The 18,215-nt window shown below is 44.6% G+C and overlaps 1 protein-coding gene across 3 annotated transcripts in view; it reads right to left on the reverse strand.

The window, feature by feature from the left end:
• Positions 1 to 1,824: 1,824 nt before the first annotated feature.
• VANGL1 (VANGL planar cell polarity protein 1) overlaps positions 1,825 to 18,215 on the reverse strand; it is a 59,767-nt gene continuing 43,376 nt past the window's right edge. For 2 of the 3 annotated variants that reach the window (XM_025288040.2, XM_025288041.2), the window contains 5 exons: positions 16,896 to 17,029; positions 15,778 to 15,816; positions 15,322 to 15,454; positions 13,056 to 13,290; positions 1,825 to 8,921 (listed from right to left, as the gene is read on the reverse strand). In XM_025288040.2, coding sequence (XP_025143825.1) covers positions 8,661 to 8,921; positions 13,056 to 13,290; positions 15,322 to 15,454; positions 15,778 to 15,816; positions 16,896 to 17,029 — 802 coding nt within the window. In that variant the 3' untranslated portion in view covers positions 1,825 to 8,660. The remainder of the gene's footprint in view (positions 8,922 to 13,055; positions 13,291 to 15,321; positions 15,455 to 15,777; positions 15,817 to 16,895; positions 17,030 to 18,215) is intronic. The other variant, XM_025288042.2, reaches the window with a different exon arrangement.

Here is an 18,215-nt window from a genome sequence, read left to right on the forward strand (position 1 = left end):
ATGGTGGGAAGCAAAGCAGTGTGGGGATGACAGCAGAAATCCCAGGCTCTATTCTCTGAAAATGGGATAACCACAGCCACCTAAATGTCAAATGCATTTAATATATCCACAGACCCGAATGCTAGAGAGATGAATTAAAGACCTCTTTCAAGTTAACCTGGTATTGTATCAATCTGGACTCTTTAGAGCAGTGATGACTAGAATTCTTAATGTCAGCCCTAGAGCCTGACATTAAGGCTGACATAAAAATGCCAATAATTCCCCTTACAATAGTCATAAATGATTAGGTTACACCCAGTAGTCTTAGCATCGAGTGTGTGCCATGTTCCCATTCATTCATTCACTCATTGCAATATTCAGTCAATGGACCCTTAAAACTGATTACCACATGCAGATCACAGGAGGCAAAACTGAGTGGGTAAGACGGGAGAGCTGAGCAAGGAGCTAGAAAAGGAAACATGTTTAAAGCCCCCACGTCAGTTCTACAAACGCATCATCATTTTGTCTAAAACTAGATGAATTCTCAGAACTGCAGAAACATGCTCAGGTGTAAATACAGAGAACAGAAACACGGTTTTGATTTTCCATGTCAACATTAGCCTGTGTAACTAGAAGACGCTACATGACACAGATCGGGCATTACCAAGTCTCTCTGGTGCAGGGATACTCCCCAGACCCACACACTACTGGTGGACCTTGTCTTTGGTATTGGGAAAGCTTGCAGTGGCTGCAGCTGGTCCCATCCTGATAATCCTTTCTCCACTTCCATAATCTTATGGTTTGTCACCTAACATCCTCAAAACTCTTCCAAAATTCTGTTATCTTTATCATGGGCAACGAAAGAAAAAGAGTCTTTGGTTTATGTTTGTTACACACTTTTAATCTTTTCTTGAGTAGGTTTTGCTTGTGTAGGTGTAAATTGTGTCCATCTTGGCTGATGGCACAGAGAGACAGAGTTTATCAATAATCTATACAATGAGTATCTTCACATCAATTGCTTAGTCTGATCTTTGTCCATGCAACAGGTAAGAATTTGACTGTGTGCTACAGGTACTCAGTACTAAGGATAGCTGAGTGTAGCAGAAGGCAAGCTCCAATACTTCTTTGTCAAATAATCAAGTTTCCTTTAAGTACACCTACTGAAAATAAGTCAATAATTTAAACTGAATTAGCAAGCCACTCACAAAAACAATCTAACATTCACCTTACTACAAATCCAGGGTCTGACATTTTCCTCCCTCCTTACCTGACTTGAAGATCTTTTTTCACTTGCTGATTTACTCAAGAGCCTGTTTCACCTCCAAGTTTTAGAACCTAAGAATTTAATTTTCAGTACTCAATTCATTTAAAACATTCTCTTGACCATAAAATGATTGCAACCTATAGTTTCCTTACAATGACAATTCCTCTTTCCCATTCAATCTATCATTACATTGTCTTGGTTTTCAGAGACACTTGACAGGTTATATTTAAAAGGGTATCAAAATTATTTCAAGAGTAAAAATGTTCCCTAAAAAATTAGAAAACAAAATTAAGATTACCAAAGAGCAAGTAGGATGAGGGATAAATTAGGAGTTTGAGATTAACATATATACACTACTATATATAAAACAAGGACCTACTATGCAGCATGGCAAATTATACTCAATATTTTGTAAAAACCTAAAGGGAAAAGAACCTGAAAAATATATATGTAGGTATGTATAACTGAATCATTTTGCTGTATACCTGAAACAAACACAACATTATAAATCAACTATATCTCAATAAATAAACAAACTTTTTAGATTGAAGTAATCACATTAAAAAAAAAGCAACAAAATGTAATTTGGGATTTCAGTTTATTTTCCAAGTTTTACAGTATAAAAAATGTAACATGTAAAATGTTTTACAGTTCATTGGAACTGGAGACCCAAAAGAGAACAAAATAACTTGGATACCAGGTACACCATGCCCCTTATAGACTCTAACTTTGTTACTGATGTTACAATGAGAAGAGGCTTCACAGGGTACACCTTATGAATGTATACAAATGTACTTGGGCAGATGGTTGCTGGTAGTGTAATTCATTCATTCACATATTTGAAACATCTCAATAAAGCCCACCACCCCGTTTATGCAAGAAGTCACACTTAGACTTTGTCATACCTATGTAGTGACTGTGGACTTTGCTAACCAGCCAAACTGCCCCTCCTGGTTACAAACTGTGGTATTAACTAATAAGAACACAAAAGACCCCTGGCCACATCTCTGCACAGTTATGGCTCCATCAGATAGAGACAGATGGTTTCCTTACTGAACTCGCTGGACTGATACTGGATTCTAAATCCAGAAATGTAAAGTTCTTTCAACACAAAAGTGATTGTTAAATAAATTTTCCTTGAGTAAGACCCGGTCCCAGTCTCTCTGGTCTTCTGCCTAGCATCTTTGTTGAAGAAGTGGTCATGACAACACGAGTTATTTCACCACTCCAGTGAGCCTGTATCTACCCCTGCCCTCATCTTGGCTGGTGTCCTATACTCCAGGCAATAGCTGTCATAAACAACTTCTTGAAAATCAAAGTTTGTTAATTATGTCATAATTTAGGAGTCCCAGAGGAGTTTGCTATTTAGCTAAAGCCTACTGTGAACCCATTATAACAATAAGGAATTATTAGCACACTTTGGATTTTTTTTTTTAGAACGATAATCAATGCTAAATGAATACTCTATTATTTCTATACCTGTGGGGCACTGGCAAATGAAAAGTGTCAGCCACTTCTTTCCACCTGACCCCTGGAATGGTGATGATGTGTAACTAAGTTCCCTATAACATGAACTGAACTAGACTGGACACCCGCAGATCAGATGTCCAGGTCCTATTACTAATTCCCTGAGCAACAGTCTCTGGTCCCTAGATATGAACCTTTCCCAAGGTGAGGGCTTTTGGGGGTTTAAATACTCCTAAAGGATGACCTCCTTCAGAGTGAAAGTTCATGTCTACAAGGGAAAACTCAGATAAGAACAAGCAAATATAAAACCAGACACTGTATATTCAACTATTTTTATCCAAACATTATTTCAGTGCCAAAAGAAGTGCCAAGGACACTCAAGATAAAATCCTGGGGGTTGGTCACATTTGTCCCCAGGGCTTAAGATAAGAGCGTTTTTATCCCACCAAAGCAAGAACAAAACACTGATGTTTTCAAGCTGAGAGACGTATCAATTGTAGATTCCCGGTGCCATACTGGGAGTAACATTTGATTGCGCTGCTTCAGGTATCAGAAATCTGCAGTTGTGCTGGAGTGCTCTAAAACAGCTCATTGAAGAGGTTTATGTTTCAGGTGATACAAAACAAATTGGGTTATCTAAGGAGAAACGGGACAGGCTTGGTAAAAGGGACACAGAGTACTAAAATCTACTTTTAGTCAGTAGTTTTACATTTTCTACCTACCCTTTGAAAATGTCGTGCTCTTTCCTAGTTAAGTATTGGGTTGGTCAAAAAGTTCCTTCGGGCTTTTCTATACCCTCTTATGGCAAAATCTGAGCAAACTTTTTAGTCAACCTAATAGCAAAGCTGAGAGGCGCGTCATCTTTCCCTTCCTATCCTCCACCAAGAGCAAACAGCAGGCAAGAAGAAGGTAGTTTATGCGCAACAGAAACCTCAAGACGGTGGAAGAGACACAAACGGTGTGTTCAGAGCCCTGGTTTAGGTCTCTTGATTAAAACTCTCGAGGACAAATGTGGGGGAAAATAGTGCGATGGAAGCGCTTGCTGAGAACAAGGAAGTCAGGCATGGAGGCCAGGGGCTCCAGTCCTATACCTCCCTCGGCTGGGGCTGTAGGCAGGCCCTCCCCACCTCAACGGGGGGCGGGATGGGGGGACACTGTTGGGGTACAATGTTGACAAAGCACCAGGAAGAGGCCTTCTCAGGTCAGGAGGAGGCCAGGTCAGCCCCAGCACACCTCCCCAAGCCAGCAGGGTGGGAACGGAAGGGTGGGAGGGGCAAAACCCAAAGTGACTGCCAGGAACAACAGCACCCAAGTTCTACAGCAAGTGCAGCACTGGCAGGGCTGGTTTTCCTAAAGGAAGGGGGATTTTCAACTTCTTTCCATCAAAAGTCCTGAGGAAATCTGCCAGTGCCACGGGGCAGCTTGCCTTGGAGCCATAGTCTGGGTACAAAACCAAAGTCAAAGAGAAGCGATTCCACCTCCAATGAACCCCCCTCCCCAGGTTCTGATTTAAGGTTAAGTGCCCTCTGGTTCTCTCTCCTCCACATCCAGAAAATGCCAAATTATATAGGTAATACCTCAAGGTACCATGGGATTGGAGTCAAACATTAGATGGGAAATTTCATTTATTAACTGTGAGATTTTAGGCACATTCTTCTCTCTGCTCATCCTGGTTCTCACCTGTAAAATTGAGATAACCCCTGATTTAAAGGAATTCACCTTCAAGGACAGCGTCTAACGTAACAATAGCTGATAAACACACCCTATTACCCTTCTCTTCCTTCTTTGACCCAAATATGTTTTCTCAAAAATGTGATCCAAAATCTAATTTTCTGGGCATCCACTTGATTAAAGCTCAATAATATAGTGTCTATGGTTCCTAATACAACTACCACACTGACTACCATTCAAAAACTGCGCTATGGGCTTAGGAAAACAACTCATATTTCATTTACAATGGATTATGACCATAAGGTTACACAGGAGTAAATTCATGGTAGTGATTTTTTTTTTTTTTTGGTAAAACAAGATCTATAAAGTACAAAGCCTACCCAGAAATAAATCACTTAACAACTGCAGGGTCTCTGCTGGACTATTTAAATATTATGGCACCATTTCTGTGCTTTTAGTCATCAACTTTTTTTAAATGAAGTTCAATTTTTGAGTTAGATCAAGAATTCTACAGTAAGGCTTTCAGGGTAGTGAAGTTGGAGCAGTTGCTTATCATGGAGCTAGACTTTTCTTTCTTTCTGTTTTCAGGTCATAGGGTCCAGAGGCAAGGAAGAGTCTAATGGACTTGCCTGGAGGGCAGCGGTGCTCTAGAAGACCTCACTGTGCTAAAGTCATTTACTCCTGGGGAGAAGCCAGTGTAACTGAGGCAAAGGAGAGAAGGAAGGGCGGGAGAAATAAATGGCTTTAGAGTAACCTCCCAGAAGATGGGTGTTGTTAGGAAATCTCCCAAACACAGGGCCTATGTAGAAACACGGACTTTCACACACTCATCCATATAAACCCATCCACAAGTTATCTGCTGAGATACACACCAGTCTTGCTACAGATAGCACAGATGATCAGATGGCTAACATAAACATGCCGTCCATCTGTTGGTAGTTACACTCAAGAGAAATGCTCACATATATTGCAACACACAGCCACAAACAACTATGCATCCTTACACAGCAGGGTTCCCGTAGATGAGGGTAAACCAAGGACCCGATTTTGCTGATTTCACTGAGCGGCTGCAACAGGCACTCCCCCAGGGGCGGGTCGTCAGTTTCTGTCAGCCTAATAGGCTCACGGCTTTCCAGGCTTACAGCCTCATCTAAATACATGGCTGTAAAGCAACCAGGAGACAAGAGAATGAGAGCACTCAGCTACCACCACCTATGGTGAGGAGAGGGGCACATCTCCCACACGGGACGTGCACCCACACAGCTACGACCTCCCCGCTGCAAAGGAGGTCCGAGCTCTGGCAGTGAGCAGCACAACACACACACGTACCAGGGCCACCTCCTCTATCCTTTGGCCCTACAGAATTTGTCCTGTCCACAGATTTGAAAAGGAGAGGGAGATGGTGATAGTTGGACAATAAAACGGAGCAAGCATTTTCTCTAGGGCTTACTTTATAAACTTTAGCAAAAGTATTACACACTTTGACTTAGCTGATGATGCAAAGGATGAATCAATCACAAACCTAGAAATCCCTTCCACCTCTAAGAACGCAGTTCAGTTCATGGACAATTAAAAGTTGGCATTATCTTCAACAGTACCCACTTAAAAACAGAAATTAGATATCTACTGGTTAAAACATCAGGAGGGAAGAGAGTGACCTCAGACACACACTCCTCATTAAGTTTTTCTACTTACTGTTTAATGTTCACATTTTAATAACTTAGGTTCACTATAGAAAATCTATAAACATTTAAGGCAAAAAAATCCTGTCTCCCCCAGTGCGGATTTATCTAATCCTACTAGCACAGTTTATCCTTTTTAAAAAGTATAGCCGATTGGCTCCAAGAACTGAAATAGAAATGCATTGTGTTCAGCTGTGTGATACAGTTTTTCTGAAACCTTAAAATTTTTTAAATGGCATCTACATTGTTCCCACTGCACCAGTAACTCAAGCTATTAAGAGTTTGCAAGTGCAAAGGCTTGATACAAAGATCCTGCATTTTATTATGTTATTCTTTCAAAAAGGACTCAATACAAAGTCAGCATTAAAAAAAATCGATACTCAATTTAAAACAAAAACAGTAATTTCAGAAAGTCTGACAAAGTCAGAAAGTCTATGCAAAGACTGGGAGAGAGACAAAGGGGTGGAGAGAGAAAAAAAAATTCCTTAATTTAAACCTTTCTTCACCCTGCTGGGAAGGGAGGCACCCAAACCATGACTCCAACTTAACCCCTTCTGGACTGGTAATTGAAGACAGGGTTGGAAGCAGTTTTATGGAACGCTGATGGATAGTGTCATTATTAACCATATGAATATATGTGTATGGCACTTCTATTGCTGGGTTCCTGATGCAGCAGCCTCTGATACCTTTAGTCTGAGACAGTATAACCTTTATGTCGCCAAAGTCTCATTGTACATTCACCATCCCTTGCCCAGTCTCCCAAAATAGATTCCTGAGAAAGACATCATCATAAGGAATGTCCAGTTTGAAGGGGACCTAAAGGCAAAACTAAGAAGAAAAGCACCATGGTTACATGGTAAGTGTTTTTCATAAACCAAAACCATGCAATTAAATAGGACATCTTGGCTCCACTCCATACCGACCAGTTTTTCCTCCTTTTCCAACACATCTTCTTTCTGACCCGAAGGCTGTGGATTCAAGACGGCTGTTTACTTTTTCAGATTCAGGTGTGTGACAAACAGCGAAAGCCAAGTGTGGTTTAAGACAATAATAACAAACACTGCACCCCTGCTGGCATGAACACACCAGTCAGAATACATGGGAACACATGTGAAAAGAGCACTGGACAGTGTTGTCCTTGGCTAAAGAAAGGTGACTGGTTAGCCTAACCACCAGGGAAAAGCAAGAGTGAGTATTTGGCAAAAGTTTGTTGTGGATACTGGAAGGTAGGTGGAGGAACTGAAGACTGCTGCAGGGCTCTGCTTCAGGGTGCCTCCTCCTAGAATATGGCCCAGCTGCTCCCCCAGGCCTGGGAAAGCCCCCAGAAACCAGCTGTATCTAAGAACACACCAGGCAGGCATCGTTTGAACCCTAAGATCATCTCCCTACGTTCCTTTTCCCGAATGCTGGATCTTGCCTATTCCCTCTCCACACTTGACTACCAACGACAAGTAATTTAGCACCAGGGCCTAAATCAGCCCCTTCCCGGGTAGTAAGGGGCAGAGGCAATGAGCACACAGTGACGGTGGTCAGAAGTCAGGGACTGGACGCTGCAGCTGTCCCCTGGCAAGGCAGCTTGCTATGGAGCTTTGTGAGGACATATCTCCTGGGAAATAGAGGCTCCGAGCCAAACGTGCCAGCCCCAGAGTCACAGTGTGGGTCTCTCCCTGGTGGGTGTGGAGCAGCTGGAGGAGGACCGGGAGGGGAGGGGCTCCCGCCGCAGCCTAAAGGGAACACCCTAGCAGGCATGCTCTCCCTGGGACCTGCCTGGTGGGCACACCACCCTTTCCTACACAAACAAACAATCCATGGGGCAGACCCGAGGCTGTGCATGGAGCCCCAGGGCACACGTGAACAGCCAGGTCCCCTGTGGCTCTGGAGACTGGGCTCCTGGCCAGGCCTGCTGGCCAGGATGGAGAGAGGGCAGGCGGGCCTTCACAGGGTTAAGAAAGGGCTACCTGCTCAAGCTGGTAGGCAAGCAGGTCAGAACTAGGGCAGGCAAATTCTCTCTTTGGGAAACAAAAAATCACGAAGAGCTGTAAACTGACAGCGCACGCTTGTCATTTTGATCCTTCTCTGCAGAACCTAAGGCAACAGAGAACGGAGACGAAGGCAGGCATTTCACCAACAGCCCATGGCTCCCGTGGTGCTGGACGTTTACACACACAAACACGTGTGGACAGGTCCTGTGGGGTTCCCTGAAACAGGACGAAGATGTGTGCCCTACAGGCCCAGGAGTGGGACGGCCGGAAGCCAGGGCAGGGCTGGGTGCTGGACGAGAGGCAGGGGCGTGTCGTAAGGCAGGGTTCCTGAGAACCTCCAGCTCTGCTTTGGTTTGCAGCCGTCACAGAAAATGCCAGGGAACCGCTTCTGGAGACGGCCCATCCCCAAGTCAGACGTCATCAGTCACTTTCTTCCAGGATGGCCATCTTCTGCTTCCTTCCAAATAAAGTGCAGATGGTCAAAGGACCCTGGTTTCTCATGTGCCAGCTCAGTCAGCCATGAAGAATAATAAAAACAAAGATGCCCCTCTGGTATACATATATCTCTCTATATATATTCTTTCTTTTTTTAATAAAACCACAAATATAGAACTTTTAAACCGACGTCTCGGACTGCAAGCGAAGGACAAATTTGTGAGATTTGGGGTCTATGAACTCTTCCGAGAGCATGATGAACGGAATTTTCTTCACATTGACGACAAGGCTGAAGTCCAAGCATTTAAGGACAAAAACGAGTCCATCCCGCAGCCCGTTGGTCACAGCCTCGTCGCTGACGAGCCGCCACTGCGTGGAGAGCCAGCGCTCCCGGTCGTACTGCAGTGTGGGGCCGGCGCTGAGGTACCGTTCGAGGAAGGCCTGTAAGGACAGCAGAGATGCTGTTAGGGAGGGAATGCCCACTCCAGGTGGCGCCGCCAGGCTCCCAGTCATGTGGGAAAAACATCCTCCCAACAAACCGGGACAGCCCGGCTGATCATACACCAATTCCATCAGACCTGCACAACAGAGTCCTTTGCTGGGGAGAGAAGGCTTCCTGACTTTCTCACTCTCCGGCCACAGGGTGCAGACAGTGGTAAGCACAAGAGCGAGGAAGGTGGGGTGGCTGGTACCCACGTAAGCTGTGGCTAAGGCACCAGCCCCATCCAAGGGCCCGGGCCCCATGGCATATGCCTCAGCCTGTACCTGTTCATAGGTTGGTCTCCTCCCATCCTGAGAGCTCCTCGGGGCAAGTGCCAGGCACAGAGAAGCATTCTGGCAATGTGAGTGGAAGAAATACAGGGATGTACCTGCTCACACAAAAATGCATGCTATGTGCCTTTGGACACGCCGTTTAACCTCTGTGTGAGTGGAGCAGATGGCAGCAGTAATGCACAGAACGGCTGTGAGGACAAAGTGGTTAACCTGAACCATCTCACGGTGCAAGATGGTTATTTGACTTTGGATGAAGTATGCATGTGGTAATCCAAGGGCTGGCCAGGTCCCACGTCCACCTCCCCGCCCAAGCCCGAGGCTCCAGGAGCGCCGAGTTCCACAGGTGGGATACTCCCCTTGACGTGTGCCGTTCCTCCTGCTGAATGTCGTCCTTCGGAAAATTCCTCCTGGCTCTTTATATTTTCTCAAACTGCTCGCTGAGCCTCTCAGAGAGGTGAACATGTCCTCCTGTAAGTGCCTATAATCATGGGCATGACTCCCATGTGATATTCTACTTTCTGAACAATTACCATTGACTGCTTGTCTGAGCCCCTCACTAAACTATCCTCTCCTGGAGGGCAGGAACTATTTTATTTATTTTTTCAATATGAATTTCCCATGTGTCTGGCATATGCTGGAGGCTCAACTGCATGTGTGTTACACCAATAAATATATTGCTTGATCTGTGAGAAAGAAAAATGAACAAACCAGGGATATAGATAGAAAATATTAGGATACATCACTCTGGTCCTAAACAAAGTGGTGTCCTCTTCATCCATACCTTACTGCTGCCAGATACAATATTCCTACCTGTAAGTATATATTCTGAGGCAGAAAGGACAGCTGTGCCTCTGCTATAACACACACGCGTATAAAATTAGTTCTCATATGGAAATTCCCCAGCAGTCCAGTGGTTAGGACGTGGTGCTTTCACTGCCCGCCCCTGGTTCAATCCCTAGTTGGAAAACTAAGATCCCATAGGCTGTGCAGCACGGCCAAAAAAAAAAGTTTTTATGAATCATAAGGAAAAGAAACAGAGAAATGAAACTAAGAAGATAACTCATAAAATAGAAATACGATATGCAAAGATACTCTATCACGTTAATAGTTAAAGAAAAGTGAAAGTGTTAGTTGCTCAGTTGTACCTGACTCTTTGCGATCCCATGGACTGTAGCCTGCCAGGCTCCTCTGTCCATGGGATTCTCCAGGCAAGAACACTGGAGTGGATTGCCATGTCCTTCTCCAGGGGATCTTTCCAACCCAGGGATCAAACCCGCATCTCTTACGCAGGCGGGTTCTTTACCACTAGCACCACCTGGGAAGCATCATGCTCTTAGATGAGCATGATTAAAAAAGAATTATAACACCCAATGCTGTCAAGTGTGTGTGGGGGGAATAAACAAATAAACAGTCTCATATCCTATAGGCAGAAATATAAAACAGTAACACCCCTTAGAAGGATAATTTGGCAAGATCTGTACCTTTGATCCAGCTATTCCTCTACTAGATATTGATCCCTCAGAAATACTTGCATATATGCATGAAAACATATGTAAAAAAAGAGAGATTCATTGCAACATTGTTTAGACACGGGGCTGGCAAACTTTCCTTTAAATGTAAATATTTTTGGCTTCGCAAGGCACACACTGTCATAACTACTCAACTCAGCCGCAGTGGAGAGAAAACAGTGGTAGACAATCTGTAAACAAAAGGGTGTGGTTGTGTCCCAATAAAACTCGATTAACAAAAACCACCAACCCCTAGTTTAGACTAACGAAAGATCTTAATCCGAATGTGCATTAGTAGGCCATCCGTTAAACAAACCATGGTATTCAGAGCAACAGGACACAGCTATTAAAGGGAATGAGGGAAATCTGTAATGACAAGAAGAGATGGGGAAGTACTGACAGGGAAAGCCAGCCAAGAACAGCTTTAAGTGAAAAAACCAAGTTTCCAAGCTATACCTATATGGGATGAGATTCCCATTTCCGTTTTTTGTTGTTTTGTTCATTTCTGCTTTAAGCGCACACATCCCTGAAAGGATATAAACCCATTCTTTATATTAGTAAGAACTGTCTAGGTGGCAGGGATGAAAACTTCGTATATTACACTTCTCTTTAATGTTTGGATTTTTATATAAAGATTATTAGTTTTAATTTGGAAAAGTATACTATTTTTTTTAAATGAGAAAGAAAGCAACCAGTCAACTTAAAAACCTTGAGGAAAAAGGAAAACAACCACTTGCGTTCTATGTGGTATGCGCTATCGCTCTGCTTAGGCAGACATGCTGTGGTCACGCGCAACCACAGTGCTCATACGTTTTGCTTTCTGCTTTTTGTAACTTAATATTCTAATCGATTCTTCCACATTTTAGGAGGTGATATACCATAATTTGCAAGCCACTGTTCTGTTTTTAAGTTATTTCCAGTTTGGAGCTAATAAAGAGTATTTTGCAAAATAATCCACATATACATTGGCGTGTATCGTTGACTGTGCTAAGTCCTTTTCCTAGGAGGGGGATTAGTGAACCAAAGACTATGGAAAATGTTATGGCTTCTTACTGATCATCTCCACATTGCTTTCCTAGGGTTTGATAAGGTTACTGACAGCGCATCCAGCAGCTGTATATGTAATGGGGCAATGTATGAACACAGGCCTTCATACCAATAATATCATCAGCAGTGTTACATGCAAACCGTATGCCACGCTCATTTACTCTCTACCACGTGATTTACATGTCGTGCTGCCATATTTAATATAATTCTCATACCATGATCCTATCAGGTAGATACTATTATTATCTCCATTTTATAAAAGAGGGAACAAGTGTAGAGTAATTTAGGCAAAGTCACAAACCAATTAGGTGGTGGACTTAGGATCTGAATCCACTTCTGTTTGAAGAGGTCATTGGCGGAACACTTTATTCTGCCTCCTTGGCCACGGCCCTCTATTAGACACATGGCTGTTTTTGCATCATCCCCAAAAGCATGCTCATGTCATAATGGTCCAGAAGATCACTTAGTAAAACTAACCCCCCAACAGCCAAAACACCAAAGTGAGAGCATGGTTTCTACCCCTGATGATAATGGCTATTTGGTCCTTACATTATGACAGATGCTGTTTTAAGCACTTCACAGGAATGAACTCTTTTAGTTCTCACAGCAACCCCATGAGGTAGACATTAGTATTATCCCCAACTTACAGACTAGGAAACTGAGGTACAGAGCCATTAAGCTCTTGGCCCAAGGTTTCCCACTAGTTGAGGGAGGTGCCAGGTTAGAACAAATCAGCTCAGGCCCACCCAGGATATACAGAGTACCCTGAATTACTACCTGGGCTGTTTCTAAGTGCACGTCTTTCCTCTGCTTGAATCCAGAAGCCTTCAATTCAAAGGCACATTTAAAAAACAACTGTACCCGGGAAGGAGGGTGGGATATATGGAGAGAGTAACATGAAAACATACATTACCGTATGTAAAATAGACAGCCAATGGGAATTTGCTCTATGACTCAGGGAACTCAAACTGGGACTCTGCAACTACCTAGAGGGGTGGGACGGGGAGGGAGGTTTAATAGGGAGGGGACATATGGATACCTATGGCTCATTCATGTTGATGTTTGGCAGAAACCAACACAGTTCTGTAAAGCAACTATCCTTCACCTAAAAAATTAATAAATTTTTTTAAAAAGGAAAAAAAACCCAACTGCACCAAAATAACATAAAATAAGTGAGAAACCTTTGATTTTATCATTCCTGACAACACCCTAAAATGGGACTTGCAAGCTCGGCACCAAGACGCACCTTTGGGGTCATGCTGTGGGTGATGCAGAAGGCCAGGTGCTGCAGAATGCTCTCCATGCTGTGGTAGTTCTGCTGCCGAGTGGTACGCAGGTACTTCTGCAGAGCCCGGGCCATGGAGGGGAAGATGGCTTGGGCAGCCTCCCTGGGGTCCATCACCTCCCCTGGGGCTTTCTGCTGCTCCTCAGCCTGGAGACGCTGGATGTGGATGAAGGCCTCCTCCACTGCGACCACCAGCCTGGAGGTGATAAAACATGGTACTCAGACAGCAGTGCGGGGCTTGAGAACAGAGTCACACAGGACGTGGGAGGAGGACTCCTAGTCAGCCGCCAGCTGGCCCAAGGCTCCCATCCTCAGGCGTCACCCCAGACAATAGGGAGGTGAGGGAAGGGGAAAGGAAGACAAAGGCAAAAGTAATACGCGGAATGGGGGCTCCTGGGTGAGGAGGAAGAAGAGTGGACTGCGGAGATGACTCCTAATCTCAATTCTGCCACTAATTTGCTTGGGAGACTCACTACAACGAAGGGTGAGATGAAAAGAGTTTTAAGGCCCCTCAGACTGTGGCTACAAAAGACTCTGCATGCACTGAGGGGTGGCTCATGGTACAGAAGCAGCTTTATGGAGAACCAGAGCTGCATCCTCTCCATCCAGCCGCCCACACCAGCAGCCCCAGGGAACAAAGAAGGAAGGCAGCACGTATGATGAAAACCATCTTTGTCCACTTCAGCTAAAGTGATCAGCTCTTGAAAACCAGCAAGGGCCTGGGGATAGAGGGCGGGCCAGTCAAAGTGTGGGCGGAAGGCCAGCAACTTCATCATCAGTTGGGAATTTTTAAGAAATGTAAATTCTTGGGTGGGCCCCACTCTAGACCTACTGGAAAGTAAGTAACCTGTGAGGGTAGGGCCGGAACCTGAGACCTGTGTTTTAACAAGTCCTCCTGGTGATGCTTTTGCATGCTAAAGTTTGAGAAACACTGGAGTGAGATTCCCTCCAAAGGCCCAAGCAGGTTGTGTTTATAAACTGAAATTTCATTCTGGTTAAAAAAAAAACAAAGTCTTAAGAGAACAGACTTTTGATTGCCAAAAGGGAGGGAGGGAGGGAGGTAGATGAGGGACAGATGGGGAGTTTGAGATTAGATGCAAACTATTATATGTAGGATAATAAAGTGTCAGACTTTATTTTTTTGGGCTCCAAAATCACTGCAGATGGTGACTGTAGCCATGAAATTAAAAGACGCTTACTCCTTGGAAGGAAAGTTATGACCAACCTAGATAGCATATTCAAAAGCAGAGACATTACTTTGCCAACAAAGGTCCGGCTAGTCAAGGCTATGGTTTTCCCAGTGGTCATGTATGGATGTGAGAATTGGACTGGGAAGAAAGCTGAGCACTGAAGAATTGATGCTTTCGAACTGTGGTGTTGGAGAAGACTCTTGAGAGTCCCTTGGACTGCAAGGAGATCCAACCAGTCCATTCTGAAGGAGATCAGCCCTGGGTGTTCTTTGGAAGGAATGATGCTGGAGCTGAAACTCCAGTACTTTGGCCACCTCATGCGAAGAGTTGACTCATTGGAAAAGACTCTGATGCTGGGAGGGATTGGGGGCAGGAGGAGAAGGGGAACGACAGAGGATGAGATGGCTGGATGGCATCACTGACTCGATGGACGTGAGTCTGAGTGAACTCCGGGAGTTGGTGTTGGATAGGGAGGCCTGGCGTGCTGTGATTCATGGGGTCGCAAAGAGTCGGACACGACTGAGGGACTGAACTGATTATTCGTAGGAAGACTTCCCTGTTGGCTCAGAAGATAAAGAATCCGCCTCAGGGCAGGAGACCCAGTTTGATCCCTTGGTTTGGGAAGATTCCCCTGGACTGAACTGAACCTGGAAGAGGGGATGGCAACCCACTCCAGTATTCTGGCCTGGAGAATCCCATGGACAGAAGAACGTGGTGGGCCACCGTCCATGGGGTCGCAGAGTCAGACATGACTGGAGCGACTTAACACGCGTGCACATTATATGTAGGATGGATAAACAACAAGGTCCCATTGAATGGCACAGGAAATTATATTCAAAATCTCATGATAAACCATAACAGAAAAAATACAAAAAGAATGTCTATGTGTGTATAACAATCACTTTGCTATACAGTAGAAATTAACATGACATTGTAAATCAACTACATTTCAGTAAAATAAATTTTAAAAAAAGAGTCGGTGTACATTCAAAAAGAAAGTCTGGTCGGGGTGCTGGTGTGGGGGCTGGGCAGTGTACCTTGCTCTCCGCTTCTTCACCCGCCGCTCATGTTCCGCCTCCTCGTAATACAACTCGTTGTGACTCGAGTCCCTGCGCCGAGCAGCTGCGGCGATCATCGCCCGGGACTGACCAGTGGCGTTGTTACTGGGGCCTTTGGGGGAAAGGACGGTGGAGGAAGGACAGTTTTAATGCCTTGGGGTGAGAAACAGCAGAAAACAAGTCTACAGGCTGTCAGTACTGTCTGCCCAACCCCTGTGAAGCCCATATACAAATCCCAAAGGTAACCTCCCAGAAAGATGAACATGACCCCTGCTCTGTGCTCAAAATGCTCACAAGAAGAAGGCAGTCTCCTGAAACCCCAATCTGATGAACGGAAATGGAAAAAAAAAAAAAAAAACTCCATAGGAGATGAAAAACGCTTGACAATTAAAATGCTGACCCGTAATAACAGAGTGTGCTGAAGATGTTATTTACCATCTGTCACAGGAAGTTCCAGTTTGGCCATCAGAGCAGCTGGAACATGCATTTCAGCGATGAGACAATGGGAGAGAATGAAAGGGATGGGGAGAAAAGGACAGAGAAAAGAGTCAACGCCCAGAGACAATGACCATGCTCCTGCTGAAGAGTCAATGCCCGCAGAGACACTGACCATGCTCCCGCTGGAGTGTCATGGAAACCACAACTGTTACAGAAAAGACCCATGCTTGGGGCTTGCAAAATGTCATGTTCATTAATAAAGACCTAGAACTCCTGGTCTCATAGCCCTGACCATGGATCGCCTGAACTTTTCAGAAGGACAAGGCAGATCGCATGCTTTCTTATGTAGTATCTACTTAATGGCTTGGCTGGCTAATGGGATTCTGCACCAAGTTTTCAGATCACAGGTGAAACTTACCAATCCTTTAGGATTCACAGGAGAGTGAACATCTCATGTAGCCAAAAGGATTAAAAAAAAAAAAAAAACCAGGCAGGATATTGTCACCCAAACTGACACCACCTATAAATGACTTGACTTGTTTACAACATGATCCTCTTCTAGGCTGCAAAGCTCTTGCCCTGACCCAAGGTGTCCTTTTCTTGCACTTACCCATCTGATGGCCTGAAACACAGCTCTGATGTCCCCACCCTCGCCTCTGGCCTCCCTCCACCCACTCAACCCCAGCTCCCAGCCAGGACTGAGAAACGCCTGTAAGAACCTCACCAGATGCCTGAACTGGGAGTTACAGTCTTAACAGACTGGGGTAGCTGAATCTTCTGGTAATTTATCCAAATTTTGAAAAGCAGGCTTTCCTATGACCTTCCAATGTATGATGTTCACAGCAAGAGGCAGAAAAACTACATCACGTAGTTTTCATAAAACCTCAAGATGAATGAAACTCCCACACATGTAGACTGTAAATCAACATTTCTGTAAAAATATGTTTGCCAGCAAAAAAAAAGAAAAAAAGAGGAAAAGAAAAAATTGTTCTGACATGAGCATGTACCATAAAAGCAGACTGTGAGAGGAACAGAACCAAATGGAACAGAATTTAATCTATGCAGTTGTCCACCTGCTCCCACACCCACCAGAGACACCACTTCAAGGCACATACCATCTACATTGTAGACTTTCAGCCCGGCCATGTGCTTGGCTGCTCGGAATTTGGAGGCTGTTAGGAGGTTGGGGTTATAGATGGTGAAATCTTTATAGTAATTTTCCAGAACCACCAATGCTGCTCGCTGGATACTGAGAAAAGAAGGTAAAATTAATGCAGTTTTTTTTCCCAGTAGCTCCTATGTGAAAAAAAAAAAAAATCATATTTTGGAGTCAGGTAAAATAATAAAACACCAAAGATAGCCTCATACAGAAGGCTCCTGGGTTTCACCACATCTTTTGTCTCCAGGATGAAAATTTAAAGACGAAACTAAGCCCCATCGTCCACTGGATTCTCTGTCTTCTCCCAGGCCACATCATTAGCCACATCAAATGTAGCCAACAGGTGAGAAGGGAATGTTACAACTTCTCATTTAGATTTGTTTAGTCTACACAGAACTAGCCTCATTTTTCCAGTTTACAGAAGAGCAAACTAAGGACCCCCCAAAAGGTCAAGAGACTTACAGATGCCCTCAGAGCTGCTGAGTATAGATTAAGAGCTACAGAGTATAGACTAAGTTTCTCAGGTTCCAGAGCAGTGTCTCCACATACACCTCATTGCCCCCAGGGGAAGGAAGGTAGGGTTTTCAGTTTCCTATAGCTCAGACAACACCTGCACAGAGCAGATGCACTGAAAAGACGCTAGCTACAGACACCTCCTTCTCTTAGTCCCACCCATTCCAGGCCTGCGAGAACACTCTCTTTCAGAGGAAGTAAGACCCTTTTCCCTCCCCTGAGGTCTCAGCTGAGACCTCCCTCGTTCTTGGTCTGCAAGCCCTCCAGCTCCATGAGTTGCCGCCTCTGTCCCTCCAAGAAGGTATGTGAAGGGGACTCTCCCTGCCAGTGTCCTGAGATCTCTAACCCGTCCTTTGCTTGGCCCCTCTGCGAGTAGTGGAGGAGCAGAGAAGAGGTGGCAGGGTGGGGTAGGGGTGCTGGGGCACCCATCCTTGGTATTAGTCACAAAAGAACAGGTTCTTAGTCACAGATGCGGGACACTCCCCAAAGAGTGACCTATACTAACACAGCCAGGGATTTTACATACCTCATCTCACCTGACACTCACAATCATTCAAGGGAAGAAAACCAAGGCTCAAAAATCTATGACCTGCAGGCAGGATAACAACTGCCGAACAGTAGCATTGGAACTTCAATCTGGATCTCCAGCCTCTAACCTGTGCTCCTTCTCCCAGATGTGTGGCCACTGTAGGACAGTGTACATATGTACCAACCTCTCCAGGTCTCTTAGACGGTCACAGTTATTTGTATTCTGCACTTTATA

This window comes from Bubalus bubalis, chromosome 6 (assembly GCF_019923935.1).
Source record: "Bubalus bubalis isolate 160015118507 breed Murrah chromosome 6, NDDB_SH_1, whole genome shotgun sequence".
Taxonomy (NCBI): Eukaryota; Metazoa; Chordata; class Mammalia; order Artiodactyla; family Bovidae; genus Bubalus; species Bubalus bubalis.